This window comes from Petaurus breviceps, unplaced genomic scaffold (genome assembly GCF_028583685.1).
Source record: "Petaurus breviceps papuanus isolate PSGF00001 unplaced genomic scaffold, PetGlider_PUasm1.0 174, whole genome shotgun sequence".
In the NCBI taxonomy this organism is placed as follows: domain Eukaryota; kingdom Metazoa; phylum Chordata; class Mammalia; order Diprotodontia; family Petauridae; genus Petaurus; species Petaurus breviceps.
This window is the reverse complement of record NW_027185761.1, coordinates 22197640-22225221: the sequence shown is the minus strand read 5'-3', so window position 1 is coordinate 22225221 and position 27582 is coordinate 22197640. Positions and strand designations below refer to the sequence as shown.

Genomic DNA, 27582 nt, shown 5'->3' with positions numbered 1-27582 from the left:
AAGAAAAAATTCAAAAAAATTTTAAAAGGAAACCACTATTAATTAAATGTTCTTCAGTTTGGATATCAATATGGATAAAAATTAAGTGGATTCCTTCCTTGTATCTGCTAAAAAATTACAGATGGATCCAAGAGTTAATCATTTTCTACTTGGGTAGAAAGAATTCAAGATTTGAGTAGTAATTTAATTAAATGACCTCTGAGTGCCCTTCTAACACTATCTTCAATTTTTTTAACTCTATATCCAGGAATTATAAATGTATCCAATTTTAAAAACTTTGATACATCAAAGCAAATTAAATTTGAATCAAAAGGAGAATGGCAGAATGTGAGCAAGAAGCATAACTGATAAAAATCCTACATTCAAAACATAGGAATAGAAACATGTAAGATAAAGAGCTAGATACCACTGGCCAGAAGTCAAAGGGAATGAGAATTTTGACTAAGTATCTATCTCAAAATTTAAAAAAAAAACAACAGAAAAAACTCGTTGCCATTGTAGACATGTTACACTAACAAAAGTCAATAAAAATTATAAAACCCAATGTTGGTAGCGTGTAGGGAAAATGGTACATTTATCCAATTCTGATGCCAGTTAAATTGATTCCATCTTTCTGGGAAACAACCTGATATTAGGTAACCAGCCTGTGCAGATTGTTGATGGCTTTTGACAAGGTCGGGGAAGTAATGCTTTACCTCTCAGAAAACAAAGTTGGCAACTATGTGGCAGAGTAGATAGAGGGCTTCCCTTTGAAGACTGGAAGATCTGATTTCAAATGCTGCCTCAGCCCCCTAACAGCTGTGCCGTCCGGGGAAATAGCTTAAACTCTTTCAGCGTCGGTTTCCTCACCTATAAAATGGGTGAAATATATAAATAAATATCATATATATATAATATGTAATAATATATAATTATAAAATATTATATAAAATATAATAGTACTTACCTCGTGAGGTTATTGTAAAGATCAAATGGAATAATATAGGTAAAGCACTTTGCATATTTTAAAGCACATATTTTAAATTTATACAGAAATGCCTACAGTGGCATTATTCATAATGGTTGGAGAAATGGAGGTAACCAGCATGCCCCAAAGTAGGACAATGTCTAAGTGAAAGTCTGATGTATTAACACTAAAAAATACTGTGTGACACCAACATGTTTGTGACTGTGGCTTGACCTGGAAATATGTATGTGAAGTAATGTTAAGTGAAAGAAGTAGAACATGTTGATTACAGTGTAAAAATTCATGGTCCTATTCAGTAGACATTGGACTGCCTGCCACTCTGTGAGAGGTAATGACAATAACAAAAAAACAGACCAGTGTTTGAATGATACAGTTAACATTTCAAGTTCCGTGGGTTGCTTTTTTGAAAATGTTGATCTTTGATACTTTGAGGCTCTTTCAATTTTGTATGTGTGGGTATACTTTCCAGCTCCTTCTCTTTCTTCCTCCACACCTTCCATTTCCTCACCCCTTTCCCTCCCCCTTTTTTTCTTCCTCCCCTCCTTGTAGTCTGAGACATCAGGTAGATATCCAGGTCCTTGCTCAAAGCCTTTCCACCTTTAGTTTGGACTTTGCAGATATTCTCTGTAGACATAACCCTGAAGTGTCCAGAGTCACCTCCACATCAGGCTGAGGAATTGGAGTAGTGCTTGAGTAGAACTCTTAACTTTTCTGTGTGTGTGTGTGTGTGTATGTGTGCACGCGTGTGCACATATAATAATGTTTATCTATTTGTTGGTATATTTAATTTGATAATTTTATATTAATAATTTTATCTATGCAGAGGGAGCATTAGATCCTTTGGTTTTATTAGTACAGGGACTGCAGAGTGTGGAAGCTGCTTCCCCTGTTCTGTCATGTATAGTATAAGATTCAGTGAATTGCTTCTAGTCCCACAGCTACTTTGGTTTTTTTGGTTTGTTTGTTTTGCTTTTTGGAGGGCAATTGGGGTTAAGTGACTTGGCCAGAATCACACGGCTAGTTTTTTTGTGTTAAGTGTGTGTCTGAGGCTGAATTTGAACTGAGGTCCTCCTGACTCTAGGGCCGGTGCTCTATTCACTGCGCCACCTAGCCACCCCCCACAGCCACTTCGTGTCAGAGGCAGGACTTGAAACTGGATCTTTGTGACTAGAAGGCTGGTGCCTTATTCCAGCCTGTGCCCACACTATCAGAATTGGGTTTGTGGTTAATTGACAAAGTCAGTAATCCATCAGTAAATACTTGAATTGACCCCTGATTTATTGAAAGAGAAAGAAAACAAAGTGTCTTTGACTTTGAAAGCAGTCTATAATCCTGAAAAATTAGGTCAGCAAAATAACATGTTTATGGTACTATGTTTTCTTTTTCTTTTTCTTTTTGTAGTGCTCTACCGAAAAGGCCCGCCTTTTTACCATGCAAGGTTTGGAGTTCACAGTTTTGAAAAAGCTGCATTTTGGGATTACATGACAAGGAAATTAACAGCAATTTTAAACGTTGTCAGAGGAATTCTTCTTTAACAGTTGATGTTGTCTGTCTTTTTTGGTTTGAATGGTACACATACCAAATGACTTGACTTTGTTTAACTCCTTTGGTGTTAAAATTAATGTTTTAAATTTGAACATTAATTTATATGGGGCGTGGAGGGACAAGTTCATGGTCTGCTTAGCAAATCTTAACTTTGGCCAGTATCATTTTCTAAACAGTTAAATGATGTCACACCTTCTTGTGTTATGTAGGAAAAAACATATTAGCATTTTCTAAGAAAGTAAATGTTAAACGCAGTGTAAAAGATTATCTCTCAAGCTGGTAAAAGTTGATACTTTCACCAATAATCTTAACATGATTGATGGTTGGATGATACAAATTTTATTTCATTTGTCAGGAAAAACAGTACTATTTTCAGCAGACTCATTCCATGCTTTTTATTTGGAAATATAATTTCCTTGAGTAAAAGACTCCTTTGTATGTTTTTCAGTTATTCTGTCTTTATCGAGTTGGTCAATGACAGTTTTGAAGGATCACTACGGAGACCTTTCAGCTGGAAGTCATTGGCAGGGTTAAACAGAATTACAGCTAATGTCTCCAAGGTAATGAAATGTTAATGATGCCATTCCGTGTCTGATTTAAACATGTGCTCTTAATTGAAGAAGGATTATATTTGTTAACTAAAGATAATTTCACAGTGTCCTGCCATCTTGATTCTTAAAGGAATTTGAATCTTTAATAAACTCCTTCCTCAGGAGTGCCTTCTGAAAGGTTAGGCTTGCAGAGTGTGATCAGAGACATTACCTAAGTCCTGATGGCATTGTTTCTTTCCTCGAAAATAAGCAGAGATTCCTTGATTGAATGTATCAGTGTTCTAAACATATTCATGATTAAAGTAACGAGTTCAGGTCCCTTATCCTGGAAACAGGACATGCTTCCTTGGAAGTCCACTTTATAAGATCAGTGCTGGATATAGGGGAGAAGTTAGAATATGTTTGTGACATGATACTGTGCCTATTTCATCACAAGCAAGGCTTCACAGAAAAAATGTCCTAATGGACATCCAGAGAAAGCTAGAAAAACCTATTAAGCAGGCTAAAATTTCCACAGGACCTATGTCTATGAAGGTGCACAAAGATGCAAAATGTCCCAAGTGAGGAAGCCAAAGCAAACAGTGGTGAGGAAAAGCCACCAGAGGAGAATCTTGAAGGGAAGAAGAATGAGGGGGACCCTGCTGAGGCAAAACCACCTAAGGAGAACTATGAAGGACAGAAGACTAATTCTGGAGAGGCAAAAATCTCAAAGGAACAGAAAGGTGAGGGAGACCCTAAAGATGTAAAACCCACTAAAGAGGAAGCTGGGAAGCCACAGTGAACCAGAATCCACTAATGAGCAGGCTGGGGGGGAGCCTTGCTAAGGAGAAGGTGGCTAAGGCGGCCCCCTCTCAGGAGGACATCCATTCTGTGAATGATCTAAAGAACCAAAGTGTTCTAAACGTGGTGATGATTTCTGTTCAGTGGCTGTAACCCTCTGACAGGCTAGAAAAGTCTGTGCTTAACCACAAGTTATGGTGGTACATGACATCTCACAGACCTTGGAAGAAGCAGCAAGATGCAATCCTGGCTTTTCTCTCTATCCTGATACTGATGTGCCTTTTTTTTTGAGGGCCTATACTCAATAAAAATGACTTTGTTGGAAGATGGAATAAAAGCAAGCTCCTTGCTCCTTAGACAGAATCACAAGCTCAGATTTTGTGATCAGTCCCTGCCATCTGCTGTCACAAAATAGAAGAGTTAAGAGGATTTCCATGTCCATATAATACAACCTGTACCTGACTGAATATTCCCTCAGCAACATCCCTAAGTCGTCGTCATCTAATCCCTTCTTGAACACCTTTAGGGAAGGGGAGCCATCCCTTTGGAACAAGCAGGTTTTCCTTATCTCACACCTAGGTCTGCTTTTCTGCAGCTTCCACTCATTCTCTCTCCAGGCCTTTTTCAGGAGCCAAAATTGAACAGGTTTGCGGCATCTTTCATGCAGCAGCCCTTTGGATGTTTGAAGACATCGATCCTCTCAACTTAAGTCTTCTCTCTTATTGGTTATAAGGCGAAAAATTTTTAATTCAGGTGTAGAGCTTTATACTTGTTCCTGTTAAATCTCATCTTATTTTGTTCAGGCCATCATTTTAGCCTTTTTGGATCTGAACTCTATTAGCCAGTTATAAATTACCCACACAAGTGTTGTGTTATCTGCAGATTTGACAAGCATACCTTCTCTGCCTTCACCGAAGTCACTGATAAAAATGTCACATACACAGGGCCAAGATCAGCTTCCTTGGGGGTGTCACTAGAACCTTCTTGCACCCTTCCTGAGCACTGTATGGCCTCAGCGGGGCACCACCTGTCCTGGATAACTGGCTTTTAGTAATCATTACTTCTGTCTCTAGATGCTAACAAACCATCTTCAACGCATTTCTTTTTTATTATAGACATTTATTAACCACCTAATATGTTCAAAATCTTGTGCTTAATACTGGAGATAGAAAGACAGAAATCTAAAATCAGGCCCCTCCCTCAAGGAGCTTACATCCTATTATATCAGTTTTTTAAGAGTTAGTCAATGAGTTCCAAGTGCATATACTTCAATATCTTTAGGAAGCTATTTTTCCTCTGCATTAGAACTATTTCTTTTCAAGTCTTCAGAATTTCACAATTTTGAAAACATTGACATTGATTTTTTTCAAACTATCTGAAATGAGAAGATACTGAATAATTGGAAAAATCATAGGTAGTGGTATCAAAGGCACTTAAGAGAATATCGGTAGGTAACCTCAATTGCCCTCCAAAAAGCAAAACAAGAAGAGAATATCAGTAACTACCAATTAAATAAGGGCTACTTAATGCAGCCATTTCAGTTTAATGTAGCTGAATCAAAGCTATTTCCATTGAGTCCAAAGAATTTTAAATGGATGATATTTGATCAGCTTTTATCATCTATTTTATTCCTTTATTTGGTAGCAAAGATCCCTCCAAATGAATGGTAAATTAGCATTCAAAATAGATTAGGAAAAGAAAATAAACACATGCACAAAACTTACATATGTCAATGAAAATTTTAAAGGATATTCTTTACAACCAGCTAGAGACGAGGGGTGCTACAGTCTTAAGTGTTCTTCTAGATGGGGGGGGAGGGGAGGAGTAACAACTCCCAAAATAACTTCCCATCTCTGATATGTCTTAGTTACACTCTTGTTTTTTCAGTGAGCTGAAAAAGATGGTCTGATTGATGGGGAAATAAGGTAATACTTACTTCCCTCCATTTCCTTGCTATGCTTTGGGATTTTTGAGCATTTTAATTGGTTGAGAGGAATGAAAAGCATAGGATCAGAATGCCTCTTTTGCCAGTCTACTTGAGGCAAAAAAGTAAAAATATAGACAATTGTTGTGGCCATTATTATTCCCAGGGAGTTCTAGCTCTACACTGTTTACCAGTGCCAGAAACAATGACCTTGAGGTATTTTCTGAACTAAGAGAACAAAGTCTTCTTAATAGAACTTTTTTAGAACAATTTAGAAAACTTTTTCTGAACAATCAGCAAGCATTTATGATGAAGCTTTTTATATCGCAGTCACCATGCTAAGCACTGCAGATGCAGAGACAAAAGTGGAAGAATTCCATGACCTCAAGGACCTTACGTTCCAAATGAAGAGACAACATGTACATAGGAATATATAAGACCCTTTCAAAGCAGACACAAGTTAACATTGAATGAGAAAGGTGAAAGTGGGAACCAAGAAAGGTGCCTCCAGAATGTGGTGCTTTGAGATGAGGCTTGAAGAAATCTAGGAATTACAAGATGGGGGAGAGAGAGCATAGGAGACATGTGCAGAGACAGGAGTGTATTGTGTCCAGAGCAGTAAGTGGGCCACTGTAGCTGGACCATAAAGTGCATAGAAGGGGAGTAATTTGTGAGGATACTAGACAGGGAGGAAGGGATCAGATGGTGAAGAGTTTTATAAATGCCAAACAGGAGGAGGTGGTGTTTGGCCCAGAGGTAGGAATGAGCCACTGGAGTTTATTGAATGGGGTGGAAGGTGGTGGCATGGTCAGGAGCTGAGCTTTGAAGAAATCATTGTGTGTAGAATGGATTTGAATGGGGAGAGATTCCAGCAGAGAGACCAAATAGGAAGTGAGAGGTATTGAGATCTGAACTGCGGTGGTAGCTGTTTGACTGGAGAAGAGGGGACACATATAAGAGAGATTGTGGAGAGAAGATTTGGCAGCTGATTAGAAACATGGATGAGCTGGAGTGAAATGTTTTCAAGAGTGATAACAAGGTTGTAAATCTAGGTGGTTAATTGAAAAGAAAAAGAGATCTGGGGAAAAAGATACAGAGCTCTTCTATGGGCACGGTAAATTTGAGTAGTCCAGTAGGCACCTGGTGATGTGGGACCAAAGCTCAAGGGAGATAGGAGGGCTCTAAGTCATTTGCATAGAGATAACTAAACCCACGAGATTTATGATGTCACTAAGTGAGAGAATATAGAGAGAAAAGAGGACCCAGACCTGAAACTTTTCAGATTCTACATAGGAATATACTTTTTATATATTTGTATATATACAAATATTCTGCCTAGGAGTATACAATCATATTGTCTAGGGGGTAAAAGTCATTTCCAGTGAACAAGGACCCTAACTTGGAGGGGGAGAAAAGCCTCAACTCTTAATATAGCAAGGTATATTATAAAATGTATATGTGTATTTTTACATTCTATAGCAATATAAATTAGTTTGCATTACTAGACGAAGGATAGCTCTTGTAATTACAAAACTTCTAAGAAACAAGCAATTAACAAGCATTAGAAACAAACATAATCTCATATGTATCATAAGAAGGCAAACACAAACACTATAAGATGAATTGTAGTTGTTGTTGACCATGCCATACAACACAAACTCATCTGTTTTCTCTTAAAAAAAAAAAAACCTTTCAGCATAAGCTATAAGTGTAACAAAAGTATTCGTGATGAAAACCTGAAAAGGAAATAGACAGGTCACAATATTGTACAACAGACCACATCTTCACAGGTACACTATTAACTGAAGTGAAAAGGAAATAATATTAATTGTTTATTGATTTGTAAAAAATCGCTTGACTTCATCAAAGTATATGACTTTAAAAGACTTTCTTCCAACAGAGTAAATCTTGTGTGTATTAAGATCATGTGAGATTCCTGGTAGATTTTCTGACAAAGGGCTTTGTTTAGTGATATATAGATTACCAAAATCAAACTAAGCAAAAAACCAAGAGACATATCCATACAAGTGCCATTTTATCATAGTCATGGAGAAATTCCCTACATAGAGTCTTAACAGAAGAAGAATTACTTCCTGGTAGAGAAGTTCTTCATATGCTTGCGTTTTTAGATGGCATTTTATTGTTTGCATCAAGCCCCAGAATTCCACAATGCCATTCCTGAGATTCATGACCAATCAAAAACAGACCAGCTTAACAGTCAATACAGGAAAAACGAAATGGATGAAGAATACCTCTTCTCTAGACTGTGTGACATAAACTTGAATGGATAGCCAGCCCTTTGGTCAGTCTATAGCTACAGACAATGCAGATGGAGGATGAACTGGGACAATGAAGGGAAGGGAAGAAAGAGATTTGCAATCGGATGGCAAGAAAAGGGTCCCTGTAGCATTTTGAAATGCACTGAAGAGAATAAGGAAACATAAACAAGCAGGACAACTTTGAAACTAATGTTAAATTTTTAAATATTCTTTAAAAATTCAAGCTGAATGTGATAGGTGTTTTTATATACAGTCCTCTTTTTCTGGTCTTTGTGTATGGAAATGCTTATGTTTGATGGTGTTTGTCAAAAACCTAACAAAAAATTTAAAAAAGAATTTATAGGTAGATGTGAACTAACATTGCACAGTATTATTTTCAAACATTGTGGATGGGTGGTGATCTGTACAACTGGAGGCAGTTCCCACCTCAGTGAAGGCACGGATCTATTGAAGTGTGCTTGATACAGGAAAATCACTGCATATAGTATATTTCCTTTTATACACATATGTATATGTATATATATATATATATATATATATATATATAAGGATTTGGAGCACAATTTTGCTATTTCGAATTATCGTGGATATTTACAGTTGTTATATCTTTGGTTTTGTGACATGCTGCTTGAGTTATGGGTATAGTTTATTTGCTGTCAGGTTCATGGCCAGGAACAAATTCCCCCAATTTAACATTGTTCCTATGATTCACTGTAGATTGTTCCCTTTTATGACAACAAGGTACCTAAACACATTACGGTGAAAAGAAGAGACTTCCTATATTTGTAACAGGATCATCTAAGTTGGTAATAAATTGAATTCTTTTTAAGTCATGGAGTTTGCTTTGTTTTTCAACAGGAGCTTCTATTATGCTATTTAATTAGACCATCTAATATGACTGACAAAGAAATGGAATCACCAGAATGTCTGAAAAGAATTAAAGTTCAGGTGAGTTGATTTAGATTCAGATGATCACCCAGAAGGTTCTGTTTGTTGTAGGGTATTAGCTAGGACATCTGTTGTAAACAGACATAGAAGGCCAGCCTTCCCTTTCTTGCACCTTGAATCTCTCTCCAATGCTTCTTTCCCTTCTGCCTTAAAACTTAAATGAATCTTTGCCAACTTCAGTTCTTCCCAGTTATCTTCTTACACTCTTTTCCTTTGCCAGACCCATTGAACAGGTAGTGTCTGTCTATCTTAAATTTCACGATCATACTTTTCAGCATTAACATTCTGAAATTTGGCTCCCAACTAAGCTCTTTCTCCTAAAGCTGCTCTTTTCAAGGTTGTTAATTACGAACTGTTTGTCAAACCCAGCATCTTAAACCTTTGCTCCCTTTGACTTTTTGATTTTTCTCCATCTCTCCAGTCCATTTGCCACTGTCGAACTACTCTCTTTGCCTTGAAATTCATTTTCTTTGACTTTTTTGATATTACATTATTGGGCTACATCTGTTTTTTTCCTTCTATGTGACCTTTGCTGGGTCCCTTTCTCTGCACCAAATGATTTCCAACTTTGTTATGAACTATCCACCTTGAACTATCTTCTGATTACTTCACATATATTCCCTTTTTCTCCCTGTTGGTATTGTAAACTACCTGAGGATGAAGTAGTATCTTCTTTATTGAATGCACAGAGTGCCATGACAATAGTAATTGTCCTCTCCTGCAAGGTTCTCTGCCGTTCCATATTCTCTACTTTAATGTTCCCATATTTTATCCCTGACATTTGGAAGCTACCTTTGTATTCCATCGTCTGTCTGTTTTTATACACACACGGTTATTTCTGCTCAGAAGGCTTGAGTACTGGCTGTCTGTCATAGTGCTAATGCCAGTTCTGAAAGGTGAACCTCCCCACATCAGGGCTTTACTTCAATGCACACTCTTTGCTCGGCAGATTTTTATTGAACTTACATTTTGTCACATGTTCACATTCAAGGATTGTAAACAAATGAAAGCATTCTTTCATTTCCTTCAAATGTGAGTTGCAGTTCATGAAATCATTTCCTAGTCTTATTAAAGGCCATTGTTAAAAAAGTGCCAGATAGTCAACATATTTGAGGGTATGAGCTAGTCTCATTCTAGCGAAAGTAAAACTAAAGATAAGAACATGCACAATATTGGTAGGGTTATTTCAAGTTGTTTTTTTGTTTTGTTGTAATTATTGGGGGGGCAGGGGATGGGAGGTTAATAGTTAACAGTTAACTGATTTCTAGTCAGCTATCTCTGATTGCCTGTTGGATAAAAACTGGATGTACCATAGTCATCTCAAATTCAGCATTTCCAAAATTAAATTCATATATTTGTACACAAACTGCCCCCTGCCCTTCCAGACATCCCTAATTCTCTCAAGGGCACCACTAGCTTGCCAGCATCCCAGGTTCATAACTTCAGTGTTATCCTTGATTCCTCACCCTCCCCTGTCCTACCTATCTAATCATTTGCCAAGTCTTGACATTCCCACCTACACATCCTCTCAAGAATCCAGCCCCCCACCCTATTTCTGGCTCTCGTCCCCTTTTGCCTGGACTGTTCCAATAGCCTCGTTTTTTCTCCCTGCCTCTCCAGTCCATCATCCATATAGCTGCCAATATAGCTACATGGGAGATCTGACCATGTCACTCCCTGGCTTAGTAAATTTGAATGGTTCCCTTTACCTCCAGGATCAACCCTAAGATCCTCTTAATTAATTTTGAAAGCCCCTCACAGCCTGGCCCCATCCTCCCGTTCCAGCATTTACTGTTCCTTACTCCCCTAGCCCAGCCAGACTTGTTCTTCCTCATGCGTAACATCCACTCCCCCCTCTACTATTCACTAGCTCTCTCCTGTGCCCAGAAGGCACCGTCCCCTCCCAGAGCCTCTTAGAATCCCACGTTTTCTCCAAAACGACAGTTTCAACATCTCTGCCTGTCCTAATCCCCAGCTGCCAGTGCTCCTTTCCCTAAAAATTTGCCTTGTGTATGTACGTATGTTTTGTACATGCTTATAAATGTATGTGTTGTCTCCCCAGGACTCTTTCATTTTGTCTTTGTATTCTTAGCACCTAGTACAGGGCAGGTGCTTGTCGACTGACTGATTAATGGAGGTTTTGGGGTTTGTTTTTATTTCAGGAAGTAATCCTGAGTCGTTGGGTTTCTTCTCGTGAGCGAAGTGACCAAGAGGAAATTTGACACAAGCCAAAAATCCAAATTCTTAACTCACTAACAAGTATTCACTGAGTACCCATTATGTGCCCAGGCCTGGGCAAAGTAAAAGTGAAGTAGTAATTAAGAAGCAAAAGCTCCTGCTCTTTTCTTTTTAATATTCAGCCACATAAAGGTCATGTTAGTCTCTTAAAATCAGTCAGAAGGTGTAGGTTCAGGTTCTTGTTAATTTTCTGACTTTGGGCAAGTCACTTCCACTCTCTGAGCCTTAGACACCTCCTCTATCAAATGGGAGATCCTGCAATTCTCCTATCTTCCTTGGAGCCACGGGAGGTCAGAACTTGACCTTGGAGAGGTTCTAGTGCAAACCTCTCATTTTACAGATGAGAAAACTGAGGCCCAGTTAAGTCACAGAGCAAATGAGTAGCAGAGGTGAGATGAGCATCCAGATCTTGGGATTCAGCACTTTCTTTTCCTTCCACTCCACAAAAAAAAAAAAGTCTTGGTGCTATGAGAATCATATAGAACTAGCACAACATTTTGTTTTAGAGAACATTAAGCAATCATTTCAATTTTAACTAAACCTATGATTAAATCAGCATGGGGAGCACTGGGTGATGAAGCTTTTTTTTCTAACTCCAGCCAACAGCTCTTCAGTAACTTCATCTGAGAGAGCTGCCTGAGTAATGAGGTCAGGGACCTGCCCAAGGTCACACAGTCAGTGGGTGTCAGGGACAGAACTTGAACCCATGCCTTTCTGATTTCAAAACGAGCTTCCTGCCCTCCATGCTAAGCTGGCCACTCAAAAAAAAAAAAAAAAGAGTAGTTCCCTCAAGGAATAGGTATTTCAGGGTATTACTCATCTGAGTTAAGTGATTAGCCAGACGGCACACAAGTTTGTCAAAGCCAGGATGAGAGCCAAGGTCCTCTGCCTCCAAGTCTGCTCCTCCTTCATTTAAACCATACTCCCCCATCAAGGAGACAGGTACCCACAGGATGCTCTCAGAATGCTAATTTAATTGAATTCATTTTCACAAGTCACACCTGAAAAGAGGTACTAACCATAACAAAATATTTCAACCAGATAGGGAATGAAAGTTCCAAAGTAAGTTTATGAGCCCTTTAATTTCCTTCTTAGCCAGAAAAGTTGGCAAAGCACTCTCAGACTTTTTCTAGATGTGTATGGGAACAAACAACCTAAAAAAGTTGCAGAAATATAAGATAGCTAAGTGCCTTCTCTAAGGAGGAGTCATAAATGACGTAGGCTTTAATCCTGATCGTGAGGATGGTAGGGAAGTTGGGCAGGAGAGGCAGATTTAGTGGAGATGATAGTGAGTATAGTGTACGGCATGTTGAGATAAAAGTACCAGAGGGACATTCCAATGGAGATGCATGGGCAATTAGAGATTTAGGACAGGAGCTCTAGGGAAAATTAGGGCTGGCTGGACTCTAGATTCAGCAGTAATCCACATAAAGATAATGCCAAAACCACAAACAGTCACTGGAGGAGTGAAGGAGATTGGACAAAGAATCCTCTTGAGGATGAGGGGATGAAAAGGTATTGTGTGAGTCTGCACATTGAAACTAATTTAAATGTTGGTACTTACTAGGCACGTTTCATTGTATTGGTTAGAAACTTTAGGCTAGTAAAGTACAGGAGAAAAAAGGTTTTGGTGATCTTTGAGAGAATTTATACTGGGTTACTTGAACTGAAAAATGCTGATATTTGGGATATTTTCATTAAACACGATGCATGTAGTTCAGTACTGCAAGACGTCGGTAAACTTGGGATGTCAGTGATGTGCAGAACCCAGTGTGTCTACTCCTTTCTGTCATGTGCACGTGCTCCTATAAATGTCCCCGTATAGTACATAGACACCGGTATGACATGGTTATCCATTACGCCTTCCCCTTGTTCTTCCCAGTTATACAGCTCTCTGATAATCCTTTATGTCACTTCTTATGAGCAATTTGTTGTTGGTAATATATTGTAGGCTATTCATGTCTACTATACATCTTTCCCTTAGGTTGACTCATAATTTTGATCCCTTGGAGGCTGTGGTATAACATGATTTCCAGTCATGTAAAAAATGCCACTCCTAAAATGTATCTTTTCTCCTCATGGCAGAAAGGTATAGATTATGAGAAAAGAATAATACATATACTTTCAGATAAGAATACTACATAGATTGTTTTGCTTAACTTTTTATTTGTTAAAAGATTCAGACTCAAATGAAGAGATAAGAGAAGCCCACCCCCCCCCATCCACCCATTTGTGAAGGGGGGAGGTCCACAGGTGTTACACATTGCACCTGCTTTTGGACTTTTTTTTAACGTATCAGTTGGGCTTTCTCTAAAAAATATTTTTGTCATATATGGGATGGTGCTCTGGGAGTGGATGGAGGAGGAATACATGGGATACTATAGTGATGTAAGAAACAAATATATATACGTATATATAATCTTTTTTTTTTAAAGGGGGGAGCAGTATATCCAGGAATGACTGTGATATAAATATAAACATCATCAGTACAATTTAAAATAAAGATTAAACTCTAATAACCACATCATGGCAGGGAAGTTATTCTAGATTCTTGAGACCAAAGAAAGTAAGATTTCATGCAAGTTATGCCATGGCATGTTATGCAGAAAAGATTTCAGGTATAGTACTGGTGATGGACTGTGTCTGAGGACAAGACTGATCGTGAGAAGGCCCATCAGCAAACAGACTGGCCACCAGGTAGTGAATTATTCAGCCATGACAGCCCAATGGAAAGAAGACTGAAAGTTCAGGGATCAATCCCTTGTATAACAGCTCTCCAAATTTCATCTCCTTTCTTCACATAGAAGTGCATTTTAAAATTCCATTCATAAATTGTTCCCCAAAGGAAGACTTGTATCTGAATCAAGGCGATCAATAATGTAGAAACCATGTGCTTCTATTGCCCGATAGAGAGTGATATACTTAGAAGCTCTCTTTGTCCTTGGTAACACAAATTTCTCAGTGAATTCGTTTTTGTCCAACTGATGTTTCCCTTCTGCAGCCAGCATATAATTAATGAATGTCAGGGCATAAGTATAACAGTTGTGGCAATGTTCTTCATACCTTTGAAAACAAATTCAATCATTTAAAAAGGACTCAGAAGGAATTTTATAGGTGACAGGCAAAGCCATACAGAGGAGCTGTCAAATAACTGGCCTAAACTTCGGGGTGCATCCTTCCTACTTCACTCCCACATGCTTTGGGGGGATGCACTGAAGCCAAAACTAGCCAGGGTGATCATAAGAGCCTTGGCTGACTGCCATTTGTTTCTCCATGCTCAAAAGTGGATAATTAAAGGGAATAAAAAGTTGACATTTGGAGAGCAGGCACATAAACCGTGTGCTTCTGGTAGAGATGTGATGGACAGTGCTGAAGCTGGAATCAGAAGAGCCAGGCAGGCTTGAATCCCACCTTGGACACTTATGAGCCATGTGACCCAGAGCTAAATCTCCCTGATTCAGTTTCCTCACATCTAAAATAGGGAGGGCAAGAGTATTGACCCCCAGGGTCATTATGAGACTAATGTGAGCCAGTATTTGGGGAGTGCTTTGCAAACCTTAGAGGCCCCATGTAAAGTATAGTTAAGTTTTAACTTAATGATTCAATTCCAGATTGTAGTACTGTGATTGCTAGTCTAAATTATATGAGTCATCTGTAGATCCTAACTATGGAATTTTAGAACTCGAAGGGACCCTGGAAATAATTTTATTTATTTATTTATTTTGCTTTTTGGAGGGCAGTTGGGGTTACTTGCCCAAAGTCACATGGCTAATAAGTGTGTCAAGTGTCTGAGGCCAAAATAATTTATTTCTTAATAATTTAGTTAAGGAAACAGACTCAAGAAGATAGAGGGACTTGTCTAAGGTCACACAGTTAGTGGAAGGACTTGGAGCTCCCAAAGCAATGCCCTTTCCGTTCCCTCTCCTATTGCTTTGGTGATCATCTAGAGGGGTCCCATTTATTCCAAGGGATATCTCAGAAAGAGAATTTATTTCATCAGAATTTATTCCATCAGAAGCAGAGGCGACCTCAAATGTCTTTTCCTCTGACCCCTCTCCTTTTGTGGATGAGGGTGATTAAGTTCACGCTGGAGGGTTCAGAGGTGGGATTGGAACCCAGGTGACTGACTCCTGAGCTAATGCTCCTCACTCTGTATCAGGCTGCTTCTCTGAATTCATGGTAAGTTTTAAAAGACATACAGATGAACAGAACATAGCAGGGGTGGTGGTCATCAAATTAACATTAGTGTGTACTGTACAAATGTCAAGATCACTACTTGAGAAATGTGCCTGGAAACATATGAGAAGAAAATAGTAATTTCTCAGATTCTGATCTTTATGAAGTTCCCCACCCCCACCTCTACCCAAGGTTAATTCAATCTGAATTGCTGTGGTTGTGGTTTTGTTCATGCAGAAGAATCTATCCTGCTTTCATGTTTAGCGGATTTGCAGAAAATTCACTGGCCCAATTATGCAGCCCCAGTTGGAATTTTGTTATGTACTGTCGTAGCCTAAAAAAACTATTTTCTGGGTGTCTCGTCTTTCTTATCATAAGTCATCCTCTGCTCCAGAAATGACCGTTCACTTTGTGCCTGTCCTGCCCCTCTTCTGGAATCCCCAATGTCTAGAATCTTCTGTACTAGAAACTTCTAGCCTCACTAAATGTCACCCCCCATGCCTAATGAGAAATCTATCAGATGTGCCTACTAAAGACCCCACCTCTTCCCTTAAGATCTCTGATCTCCTGTACTGGAACAGACCTATTGAATGCAACAGAAACCAGGCAAGCGTACTGCCCCCCACCCAACTAAGAGGAGAGACAAGAATCCAGATGTCAGATCAAGAGGGGGGCTCTTATGGGACCACCAACCCCCTTCTTCCTACCTGGTCTGAAAATCATCTTCCCCGAGGCCCAGACCACCCTGTGTTGGTTGAGTCCCAGGCATACCCTGTCCCTCAGAATAGCTGGTCCCCATTTCCCTGTCACAAGCCTTCCTTGTGTGAGTTAAAACTCATTGAATAAAGACCCGTTTCATTTCTATCACTGAGAAGTCTGCTAATCCTGGGGAAATCTCTAATGTCTCACAAAAAGTGGCTATTGGGGATCCTACTCGGGGATACTTTTGTTATCCTATTAGGTTCTATGGAACTACATACCTGTTTGGAGACCAGGCATCTGTTGCAGAGAACTCTTCCAGATATTTGTCCCATTGGTCCATCAGTCCAAACATGTTGGGCTGTAATAGCGGAATACTTATACTCTGTTCCCACCCAGCTTCATCTCTGCGGACACCTTGCTCATTGTAATTATATACAATTCCTATTTAAAAAAAAAAAATCAAACTGGTCTAGTAACATGATTATGAATTCTGCTTTAGGGGAACAAATCATGGAAAAGCAGCTACAAAATCATTACTTCACACATAATCAACTTTCTAATATGTAAACAAAAACTTCCCAAATAAGGATTGGTCTGGTATCAGTGGGTCCCAGGTTCTTGAGTGGAGACAAGAAGAAATTCTCCAAAACTCCAAATTCTTTCATTGGAAGTTTGTCAGGTTTCCCTAAAGAAAAAAAATCTACAACCAATGTAATCTATTAAAAGTCTGTGGTCTAATTTGCTACTCATGGACAGATTCTTTGCCTACCTTCTGACTTAAAATATTTGATCCTTGGGTTTGCGTTAACTGTAGCTGAATATATGAATATGGTAAAGAGAGAAGAGTATTTTAAGAAATGAGTATAGTCTACACCAATATAAAACCCAATGATTAAAGACCCCCAGATCTACTTCAGTGAGAATATGGATCCATTAGCACAGTGCCTGCATATAGTAGGTGCTTAACAAATATTGATTGGTTGTTTGCTTAAAAGCCTTTGCAAAAAAAAAAAAAAGCTTTACAAAAAAAGTTTCACATATTCAAGAAGACATGTGAGTTTTAATATCTGTAAAGAAGGTAACACAAGTTTAAAGCTTATAGTCTGACCAGGTGAAGTCCTGGGGTAATTTGAATGGACTCAGGCTAGTGACCAGGTACAGAATGTGACTTGATAGGAATGTGCTCTCACTAAATCAGATAATCTAAACTCAGTGACAGTTCAGGCAGAAGCAAAGGGGTTCAAAAAAGAGAACCTCAGTCTAAGGGCTTGTGCTAAAAAGAGCTGAAACTCTTCCTTAGAGAAGTCACAAAGCATTTGCGATTCTGTGGAGAAACAGGCACAGCTCAATGGCCCCACCAGGCCAGCAGATGACCTCAACAGCTCTGTAGGGAAGCAGCTGATACAGGTACAGCTCAATGGCCCCACCAGGCCAACAGATGACCTCAACAGCTGTAGGGAAGCAGCTGATACACTGTACAGTTCCCAGGCTCTGGCTGGGGCATTAGCCTAGAAGTCTGAGTTATACTGTCCATATATATTCAATAATATATGTGCCTTCTACCACACATACAGGGTGATTCAATGACTCTTTATGCAGTTTTAAGCTTTAATACCTTACATATATATTCCCTCTCCCACGACTTAAAGGACGATGTGGGACAGTACACCCCTGTTTGTACAAGATTTTTTCCTTGTCATTTATTGTTTTATGCAAGATATGTATCTTTTACTTTTAACTAACATTAATAAAGACTCATGAGATGGTTTTGAATAGATGGTGACACAAAACACATCTTGAATCTGAGGTAACTTTCAGCAGACCCACATTTGAGAAGAGCATGGGCTATACACACACATTTTATCATTTGAGCCTCATTACCCTTTGAAGATGTGAGGTAATTTTTGTAGGTAGCTAGGTGGCACAGTGGATAGAGTGAGGGGACTGGAGTCAGGAAGACTCATCTTCCAGAGATCAAATCCAGCCTCTGACATTCACTAGCTGTGTGACCCTGGGCAAGTCACTTAAGCCTGTTTGCCTCAGTTTCCTCATCTATAAAATGAGCTGGAGAAGGAAATGACAAACCACTCCAGTATCTCTGCCGAGAAAATCTCAAATGAGGTCACACAAAGAGTCAGATGTGACTGAACCGTTTTACAGATGACAACTAAGGCTCGAATGCCCAAAACTAGACAGCTAGTAAATAGGTCTCCAGCTTCCTTTAAGACTTAGCTCATGTGCAACCTCCTATAGGAATCCCTTCCTGATTCCCCCTAATTATCACTTTCCTTTTCCTCAAATTGTCACATGTATAACATCTATGGGGTATAAATTTCTTCTCCCCTCCTCCCAGGGCTCCTTAGGGTTAGGGAGCCCCCCTCACTTCACTCCTCTCTCTCAGTAGGTGTGGCCTACATACCTAGCATCCTGCCTTGTGCACAGCAGGGGTGTAACACCAGGTACATTAATTGGTAGAAAAATGTGCTTGGTCCTGGGAGGTATTCTTAAATAAACATTTGGATAATTGAACCTAACTGAACCTGGGAGAACAAGAATGAAGAGGTAAGGAAAACGTTTTTACCATGTGTATTGGTTATTCCAACATGGAGATCAGCATTTCCATCATAGTCCCTGAAAAAGACAAACAATTTTTAGAAATCTATATATCATTTCTTTTCACTTGAAAAACTGATATCTGATATACATAGAATGTCCTAAGTCAGAATGACCAGGAAGAATATTATTCAGAATAACCAGAGCCTAGCACAATGTGTGACACATATTATGTGCTTAATAATGCTTGCAGACTGATTGTTGACTCACATCAGGAATGGGGGGGGGCCCTCCTTAGATACCTAAGGGACCATTCAAGGTACAGGAGGGAGGACAGGACGTAAGAGCCAGAACAGGACAGTGCCTTCTACTGATCCATGGCTGTAAGGCTCAGTGAGCATCCTGGGAGAAGCAATGTTCTCTGAGGTCTTTGCCTTATGAGTGCAGTAGAATCAGGACCAGACATGGCAGACGCAGACATTATGCCATACTTTAGTACAGGAGAAGAGCAGAGAATGTAAGAGTGTATTCAGTGGACAAGTGAAATCAGACTCATACATCCTTACATATTTCAATACTCCTATATCTTGCCTCTGGGAGACTGTAATGATTCCCTGGTCCCTGAACACCAGCAACTGGTATTTCATTTCTGTCTCAAACCCTTAGATTTTTGGCTCTCTGAAGAAGCATTCATAGTGGCCTAGTCTAGATTTGTTTCATACTTATTTAAATCCCAATTCAGACTTCACCCCTCTCTCTCGAGAACAAGAAGCTGCCTATCCCCAGCTTCGGCCCATACTCAAAGCCTTTCCAGCTTGGTCAGACCTGCTGGCATTTCTATGCATGGCCTTCAAGAACCCAGTCAGCTCCAGGCCACGATAAAGCAAGAGGGTGGTGGGGAGGAGAAGCAGGGGAGGGCTTAATTTTAACAATTTAAAATATCTTTGGGTAAATGTGCATTTAATATCTCTGGGAGGGTTAAGAAAACTATTAGTTATTGACACGTTAATATGATTTTAGTGGTTAGAATTTCAGCCTAAGAAGAACATTTTTACATAAAACATTATTTTACAGAGGAGGAAATTGCGGCTAGGAAGGATGAAGCAGATTACCCTAATTCTAGCCCTCTTCCTATTATGCCAAAGTGCACTCCTTGACTCTCAAGAAAATGTATCTTAAAGATTCATTTAATAATGATGGCATTTACATAGCACTTAGAAAGCTATAGGACACTCTGCTTACTTTATCTTAATGTTGTGAAGAAGGTACTTCCATCCCCATATTACAGGTGAAGTAAATGAGACTCAGAGCAGATAGGTGACCCAGGGTTACATAGCTAGCAAACCCGAGTTCTAATCCTGACACAGTCACTAAGTAGCTGTATATAAGTCACTTAGTCTCTCTTAGGCTCAGTGTCCCCATCTGTAAAATGGAAATAATTATAGCTTCTACCTTATAGAGTTGTGAAGATCAGCTCAGAGAGCATATGTAAAATGCTTTGCAAACCTTAAAGCACTCCACAGATGTTAGATATTTAGTTATTATCAGGTTTCATCAGAACCCTCAAGAGGCAAATGCAAGACAGCTAGCAATGAGAATGATGGAATACATTTCTACAGGATGGGCTGTTGTCGAAATCAACCTTCAAAGCTACTGTCAACGAATCCATTTTGGTCTCATGATGAGGGTGGATGGACCCCTTCTGAAGGGGCCGATACCTGAGATGAGAAGCGCCTTCCTGTGAGGGAAGCGGTTCAAGGCTCTTTGTACCAGTTTAACAGAGGGGAAATCGGCAGCTGGGGGAGCCCAAAGGCCCATGACTAAGAAAGCCCAGAGCTAGGAACTTTTTCTATCATCCTCAAGCTGAAGTTGCTTGAAAAATCTGCCTAATGACTGGAATAAAATTTCAGTGTGGGAGATCAGCCCACACGTTTATCTTCAAACGTTTGCCCTTCAAATATGCCTGTAAATGGGAATTGGCATGTGTTTGTTGGCTGGAGAAAGGCAAGGACCTGAGAAGGACTTTGGGGAAGAGGAAGGAGCACTGGCCATGGGGTGAGGAGTTTGAATTCCTCCCTGTCACTCCCATTAGCTCTGGGGCCCCTTTCAGAAAGGACCATAAATGGAGAGCTGAACCACCACAGAAGCTAAGTCTGACTTCCTCCTTTTGTGATTAGGAAACAGGTCCAGGCCCATGAAGTAATTTGCCCAGGAAATCTGCATCATCAGGGATGAGATTTGACCTCAAATCTTCTGATTCCAAAGCCAGAGGGTCTTCCCACTTTACCATGTTCACTTAACCTTTGTTTTGGAGCCTCTGTTTCCCCATTTGCAAAATGGAGATCATAACAGGACCACCCATCTCTTGGGGATATGGTGAGGCTCAAATAGGGCTATGAACGTAAAACACTTGGCAAACCTTAGAAGTACTATCTATATAAATGAGAGCTAGGATCACTTATTAAACACTTATATAAAAAGCACCTACTACGTGTCTGCTGCCACTATTTGTCCTTTGTTCTAGAAGGAGACAATGACATGGGGAAGTGGTGCCATGATATGCAAGAGAATTGGATTTAAATGAGGGAGGGCTGTGCAAAGGCACCAGCCTCACTTTCTCCTCTGGGTCCAGTGGCCAGATATGGATCAGGGCAACTGGAAATGGATCAGGCTGCAGCGGGGGACCTTAGCCTTTTCAAGATAAGGTCTTTAACAGGTTTCAGTTCAATTCGGGCAACACCCATTCTGTGATTAAGGCTGAATAAAAAAGAATAGCCTCTTTTTAAAAAGAAAATAGATCTGAAAGAGAAGATCTTCAAGTTTGGATTGAAACAAAAAAACTGGTATTTACATTCACTCAGAGCCAATCAGGGCCCAAACAATGAGTGTTATTTACATTCACTCTGGGCCAATGAGGGCCCAAACAATGACCAAGTGGGGCTTGGCCTAAGACCTACTGTTGGCCAATCAAAGAGAGTCAGAGTGATTAGGGGTTAAAGGTATTGTGCTGAGCCCCAGGAAGAGAGGCAGCTTGGTGGAATGGATAGAGGGTAGGCATCAGAAGCAGAAAGACCCGGGCTCAAATCAGACCTCTGACACTGGCAAGGTGACCCTGGGCAATTCACTTAGTAAGCAGGCAACCCCTTAAGACTATGAGATACATACCTCAAATGGATTGCTTTCTCAATGAGGGGGGAAGGAGGGGGAAAATTTTAAATGTTAAAAAATGAATGTTAAAGTTGTTTTTAAATGTAATTGGGAAAAAATATTAAAAATGAAAAAGAAATATAAGGTACAGAGAAGGTACCAACCTGCATTTCCTCACTTGGAGCTCCTTTTCCTAGTCCAAAATGTTATTTAATAACCTTATTCAATACCAAAAATGTTATTCAATTATTTTTGTGCAAAAAAATGTAAAGCCTGCATCTCCACAGAGGGAGGAAGCAACATCCAACATCATGAGAGAAAAACCCAGAAAAACTGTCCCTTTTCTAAGTGAGGAAGTGAAGAGGAAAATCAGAGAGGAAGAGCTGAAGCCACTCTGCAGGACACCTGTGGAGATGACTGTACCTAAGGAAGGTCCCTCTGGTGGGCCGGAGCAGGAAGACGCACTGCTCTCGGTGGCCGTGCATCAGCGGGGTGGCCATGCTGACAGGGGCCTCGTCCAGCTTCCGGAAGCTCATGGGCTGCTGGCACACGGGACACAGATCAGGCACCCTGAAGCAGTAGATGTCCTTTCCACAGTGGCAGAATCGGATGACGGCTTGGACAGCCTCCAGAGCCTGCATTCTCTAGGGCCCTGCAGAAATGCCCAGGGCAGCTAGAGACTTCGCAACTTCCTCCTCCCCTTCTGGGAACACCTGGAGCTGGCCCCTCCCGTCCAGGCAACCTGATCGGCCGTGCCTTCATTCTGACAGGAACTGGGAGGTCCCACAACCCTACTCTTAAAGAGCCAGCCTCAGGGAGCCCACACTTCTGTGCCCAGATAGGGGACCTCATGCAGCTGGATTTTAGTTCATCAGTCATCATTTTTTAAAAAATTATTTAGGAAAAGTAAGTGGAAAGAAGGTTGGAAGAAGGGGCAAGAGACGTGGAGCCCTATCCCACCGTGTTAGGAGGCAGCTGTGTGACCTTGGGAAGGTCTTGTCACCTGCCCCTGCCTCGGCTGACTCTTAAACACAATCAGGGGGTTGGACCTTGAAAGGTCCCTTTCCACCTCTAAAGTTCTTTGGTTTTAAAATTGAGAATGGCTCCGGAGAGACTTAAAGCTCCACATCTTTATCGACAGGAGATAAAGAGAACAGCAGCACTAGCTAGATATAACTATACCCAAATTGGTAAAAATAAGCAGTTAGCATAAGGAGAGACAGCTGGGTGTCGTGGGTAGCTTGTCGGCCTCCAAATCAGGAAGAACAGAAGGATCAAGCCCTGCCTCTGCTGCCTGATTCCTGGACCACCCAAATGGTGGCACCTCAGTAGATAAAGTGACAGATTTAAAATGAAGAAGTCCTGAGTTCAAATCCTGCCTCAGACATGTACTAGTTGTGTGACCTTGGGTAAGTCACTTACTCTAAGCCTCAGTTTCTTCATCTGTAAAATGGAGATAAGAATAGTATCTGCATTGTGAATGTCTAGTGAAATAACATATGCAAAGCACTTTGCAATCATTAACACACTATAGGAAAGCTAACCATTATTATTCAGTTACTTAATGATCTCATTAGTGTCAGTCTCACATCCTATCATCTCCTACTGTCAAGCCATCCATACAGTTCATCTGCCCACCTGCTTAAGACGGCTGGCATGCTCCTCCCCAACTGGACCTGCAGCACCCTCTATCCTGGACCTGAATTCATGCCCCGTTGCCTAGGGAAGTCAATCCCCTCACCTCTGGTTTTCACACCCTAGGACTGAGCCCAGTTGACTGGTGATAGTATGTGCCAACTAATCCCTACTGCTGGCCAAGCTTCTGGGTCACATCCCATTCAGCCATCCAGTCATCCACCTAGGCCATCCTCCCAGAGGTCTGAAGACCTCTGTGAACATCCTTCCCTCACCCCAGCCCCACCTTTCCAGAACAAAACCCCCTTCCCTGGTTCCTTCTCCCTTGTACATAAAGAGGGACTTGCCTTGGCAAGGAGGAGCATTACCTCTTCATATAAGACAAGGAGGGTCCAGGAAAAAATAGCAGAAGAAGACACCTAAATGTTGTATTCCTGGCCCATCCCCTGTTCTGATCATGCTGTTCCTGGATGATATCTTCCACGTCCCTTCTAATGTGTAAGCCATGATTGGTAACATTTTGCAGCCTGCTTTTGCCCACCATACAGCTCTGCATTACCATTCTGGTCACTTGTCATTTTGATTCACCAAAGATTCTGTTATCTTATTAATTCACAGTTCCATAGCATCACAGTGTCAGAAATAAGGGGTTTTGTGTCAGGGAATAGTTTGGGATCCTTGAAAACACCGTACAACTCGACAAAAGCAGCCCAGGTCATTCTTGTCTTATCATTCAGCCATCAGGCATACCGTTGATCACAACTGACATCACCATCCACAAATGCATCATGGACATCTTGACAAAATCTGAAATTCCCTTCTCTGACCACAACCTGTTGCAATTCCACCCTCTCCTTGTGCCCCACACCCCTAAACCCTGTTCTTTGCCCTCATCATAACTTCCAGTCCCTGCACCCTACTATTCTTTTCCAGGCAATCACCCTTGCTCTGGCTACACTCTCCTTCTTTCCCCATTCTGACTCCCTTGGTAAACAAGTTCAACTCTGCCCTATCCTCATCCCTTGTCTCCATCATCACCAATCTTGCTCTGCAAAGCCTCAGCCTTGGTTTGCTTCCACCATCCACAGCTTTCACTCCTCCCAAGCTGCTGAACAGACACAGACATGGAGAAAAACTAGGAAACTGCTGACTCAGTTCACCATAAATTTATGTTACATCATCTCAACTGGGTCCTCACTATGACAAAGCAATCCCCATTGACTCATAAGCCCACTCATGACCATGGTTTTTCCAAATCTTTTCAACCCTCCTCAAATCTCCCACACCTTCCTCTCTCTCTTCTCCCCTGCTCTTCATCTCCCACCACCCAGATGCCTTCTGCCATTGTATCCTGATTCACCCCCATCTCACTTGAAGAGATGACCCTTTTCTTTATGCATAAGTGACCCCAGTCTTTCCCATCTTCTCCAGCAGATTGTCCTATCATCCTTTCTCTCTCACCTTCAATTTCTCCTTCTCTGCTGACTCTATTGTCCACAAACACATCCATCCCGTTCCTTACTTGATCCATCCATCCCTACTAGCTACTGTTCCAAGTATCTCCTCCCTTTTGTGGCCACTCTCCTTGAGAAGGATGACCACCATCTATGCCTCCATTTCCTTTCCTCTCATTCTCTTCCTAACTCTACTATCTGGCTTCCAACCTCGTCATTCAGCCAAAACCAAAAGTATGAGCTACCAAATCTGATGGTCTTTGCTCGCTCCTCATCCTTCTGCAACTCTCAGCAACCTTTGACACTACTGATCACCGTCTTTTCCTTGACAGTAAGTTTTCATGACATTGCTCTCTCTTGGTTCTCTCATCAGTTCCCTTGGACTCAATCATTATCTCTATGTTGGTGATTCCCAGACCTGTTTCCAAATCTATCATCTTTGTCTGCTGGATATCTTGAACTAAAATCCCATCTTCAACTGCAAGCCTTTCCAGATCACCTTTAATGCTACTGTCTTCTCTTGGTGATTATCTCCAGTTGCTCTTGTCTCTAGCTTGTCTGGATGTAGAGTTCCTTGAGATCAGGCTGGGACTAATTTTTGCTTTTCTCTTGTGCTAATCCCAGTGATTAGCGCAAGTGTCTAGAACACTGTAGGTGCTTAATAAATGTGTACTGATGTAACAAATGCTTGTTGACTGTTTGGGACCAGCTCTTTTTCCATTTTCTGTGCTTGTTCAAGACTCCAGCACTAACTGAGGCACCAGCTCCACGAACAGTCTGTCTAATCATATGTTGTGTTTTCAGTCGTGCCAGACTCTTTCGTGACCCCATTTGGGGTTTTCAATGTAGTGCTCGGCCATCTGCACAAGAATCATTTTCATCCACCTGTGACTTTTAGGCTGATTTCTTTCCAGTGGTCCCGGATCTTATTTGGGGGACTTTGTAACATTCTGGGACTTGGTACAATTATTACAGTGCAATTCACCAACAAAAGAATCTGGGGGTGCTAGAGATAAAAACCCCTAAGTTGTGTGGGCTAGAGGCTCAGTGAGAACCAGCTGGCTCTTCTAGACAGGCCCACACTTCCAAGTGGGCTGGGCCCTTTTGATCCCAGTGCTTTCCTTCACGCAGGACTCACACTCTTGGCCACACCCTTGTTCCACCCCCACAGGGGAGGGGTTTCTCTAAAGTGGTCCTCGATGGAACAAAAGACAAATCAAAGGGCCTAAAGCCATCAGCTCTAGAGCTGCTTTCTTGCCCTTCCTCCACCAGGACTGCTAACCTCAGGCTCCTCTGTCACCTTAAAATCTTGGTCCTTTAGTTCTCTACTTTGTGAGGCTATATGTATATAGGGTAACACAAGTATTTAAACACCTACTATGTGCTAGGATGTAGCGCAGCCAGGTGGTACAGTGGATAAAGTACTGGTCATAGAATCAAAAGAACTTGAGTTTAAATACAGCCTCAGACACTTACTAGCTGTGTGACCCTGGGCAAGTCACTTCACCCTGTTTGCCTCAGTTTCCTCATCTGTAAAATGAACTGGAAATAGAGCACTGGCCCTGGAGTCAGGAGGACCTGAGTTCAAATCCAGCCTCAGACAATTGACACTTACTTCCATTTACAAGTGACCTTGGGCAAGTCACTTAACCCCAATTGACCTGCCTTCCCTGCTCCAAAAAGCAAAATAATAATAAGAAGAAGGAAATGGCAAACCATTCCAGTGTCTGATGGAAGGCCAGAGTAAAAGATTGGATTTAGTTGGGACTTAAAGGAAGTCAGGCAAGTCTGTAGGCAGAGATGAGGAGGGAGAATGTTCCAGGCACGGGAGACAATGAGAGGAGCAGACATAAAATGTCTCCTTCATGGAACAACCAGGAGGCCAGTGTCACTGGAGTGAAGAGTCCATAGAGAGGAGTAAGGTGTAGGAAGACCGCAAAGGGAACAGCTGTACACTCTCTTTGAACACAGAAGATTTTGTGTTTGATCCTGGAGGCAACGGGGAGTCACTGGAGTGCAGTGAGTAAGGCAGCTGGTGACACAGTGAGACCTGGTTTTTAGGAATAGCCTTGGTGGCTGGATGGAGGATAGACGGGAATGGGTAGAGACTTAGTAATGCAGGCAGACCCACCAGTAGCTACAGCAATAATCTAGGGAGAGGGCTGTACACATCAAGAGATTCAGGGCCCGCACTAGAGTGGCAGCCATTTCAGAGGAGAGAAGGGGTGTATTCAAGAGATGTTACAATGGTGACATCAGCAACAGATTGGATAAGGGGGGGCGAGAGATAGTGGGGAGCCCAGGATGACCGCAAGGCTCTGAGTCTGAGGGACTGGGAAGGTAGGAGGTAGGGAAAGTTTAGGAAGAAAGACAATGAGTTCTGTTTGGGGCATATAGAATTTAAGATTCTACTGGACATCCAGTTAGAGATTTCTGAAAAGCAGTTACAAAAGAAATGCAAGGGGTTAGTCAAGGTAAGCTCAGCAGAGGGGAAGGGGCAGGAGAAGGAGATATGAGAATCATCAGTACAGAGATGATTATTGGAAGCTGATGATAACACTAAGTGAAGGGGTACAGAAAGAGAAGAGGGCCCAGGACAGAACTCTGAGGGATACTTGTGGTTTGAGGGGGTGGTCTGGGGGAGGATCCAGCAAAGGAGACAGAGGGGGAGTGGTCAGAGTGG

The 27582-nt window shown here is 41.1% G+C and overlaps 2 protein-coding genes across 5 annotated transcripts in view; one reads left to right on the top strand and one right to left on the bottom strand.

Moving 5' to 3' along the window:
* Positions 1–11325, top strand: part of TSEN2 (tRNA splicing endonuclease subunit 2) — a 38506-nt gene extending 27181 nt beyond the window's left edge. For all 4 annotated transcript variants that reach the window (XM_069083908.1, XM_069083910.1, XM_069083909.1 and 1 more), the window contains 4 exons: positions 2369–2405; positions 2961–3072; positions 8905–8994; positions 11157–11325. In XM_069083908.1, coding sequence (XP_068940009.1) covers positions 2369–2405; positions 2961–3072; positions 8905–8994; positions 11157–11216 — 299 coding nt within the window. In that variant the 3' untranslated portion in view covers positions 11217–11325. The remainder of the gene's footprint in view (positions 1–2368; positions 2406–2960; positions 3073–8904; positions 8995–11156) is intronic.
* A 2271-nt stretch (positions 11326–13596) lies between these two features.
* On the bottom strand, positions 13597–22574 carry MKRN2OS (MKRN2 opposite strand). Its single transcript, XM_069083912.1, has 4 exons — positions 22234–22574; positions 18692–18741; positions 16389–16551; positions 13597–14295 (listed from the first exon to the last, which is right to left on the bottom strand). The coding sequence occupies exons 1-4, from the start codon at positions 22449–22451 to the stop codon at positions 14058–14060; spliced, it is 669 nt and encodes a 222-aa protein (XP_068940013.1). The 5' UTR covers positions 22452–22574; the 3' UTR covers positions 13597–14057.
* Between the last annotated feature and the right edge of the window lie 5008 nt (positions 22575–27582).

Bases quoted from the DNA above. Each gene is read 5' to 3' on its own strand.
- MKRN2OS (XM_069083912.1), bottom strand. From the start codon at position 22,451: ATGCAGGCTCTGGAGGCTGTCCAAGCCGTCATCCGATTCTGCCACTGT. The intron at 18,742-22,233 runs GTACAGTCATCT...TGTCTTTTTCAG, and splicing joins ACCAGAGGGACCTTCCTTAG to GGACTATGATGGAAATGCTG. The intron at 16,552-18,691 runs GTAAAAACGTTT...TTTTTTAAATAG, and splicing joins TGGAATAACCAATACACATG to GAATTGTATATAATTACAAT.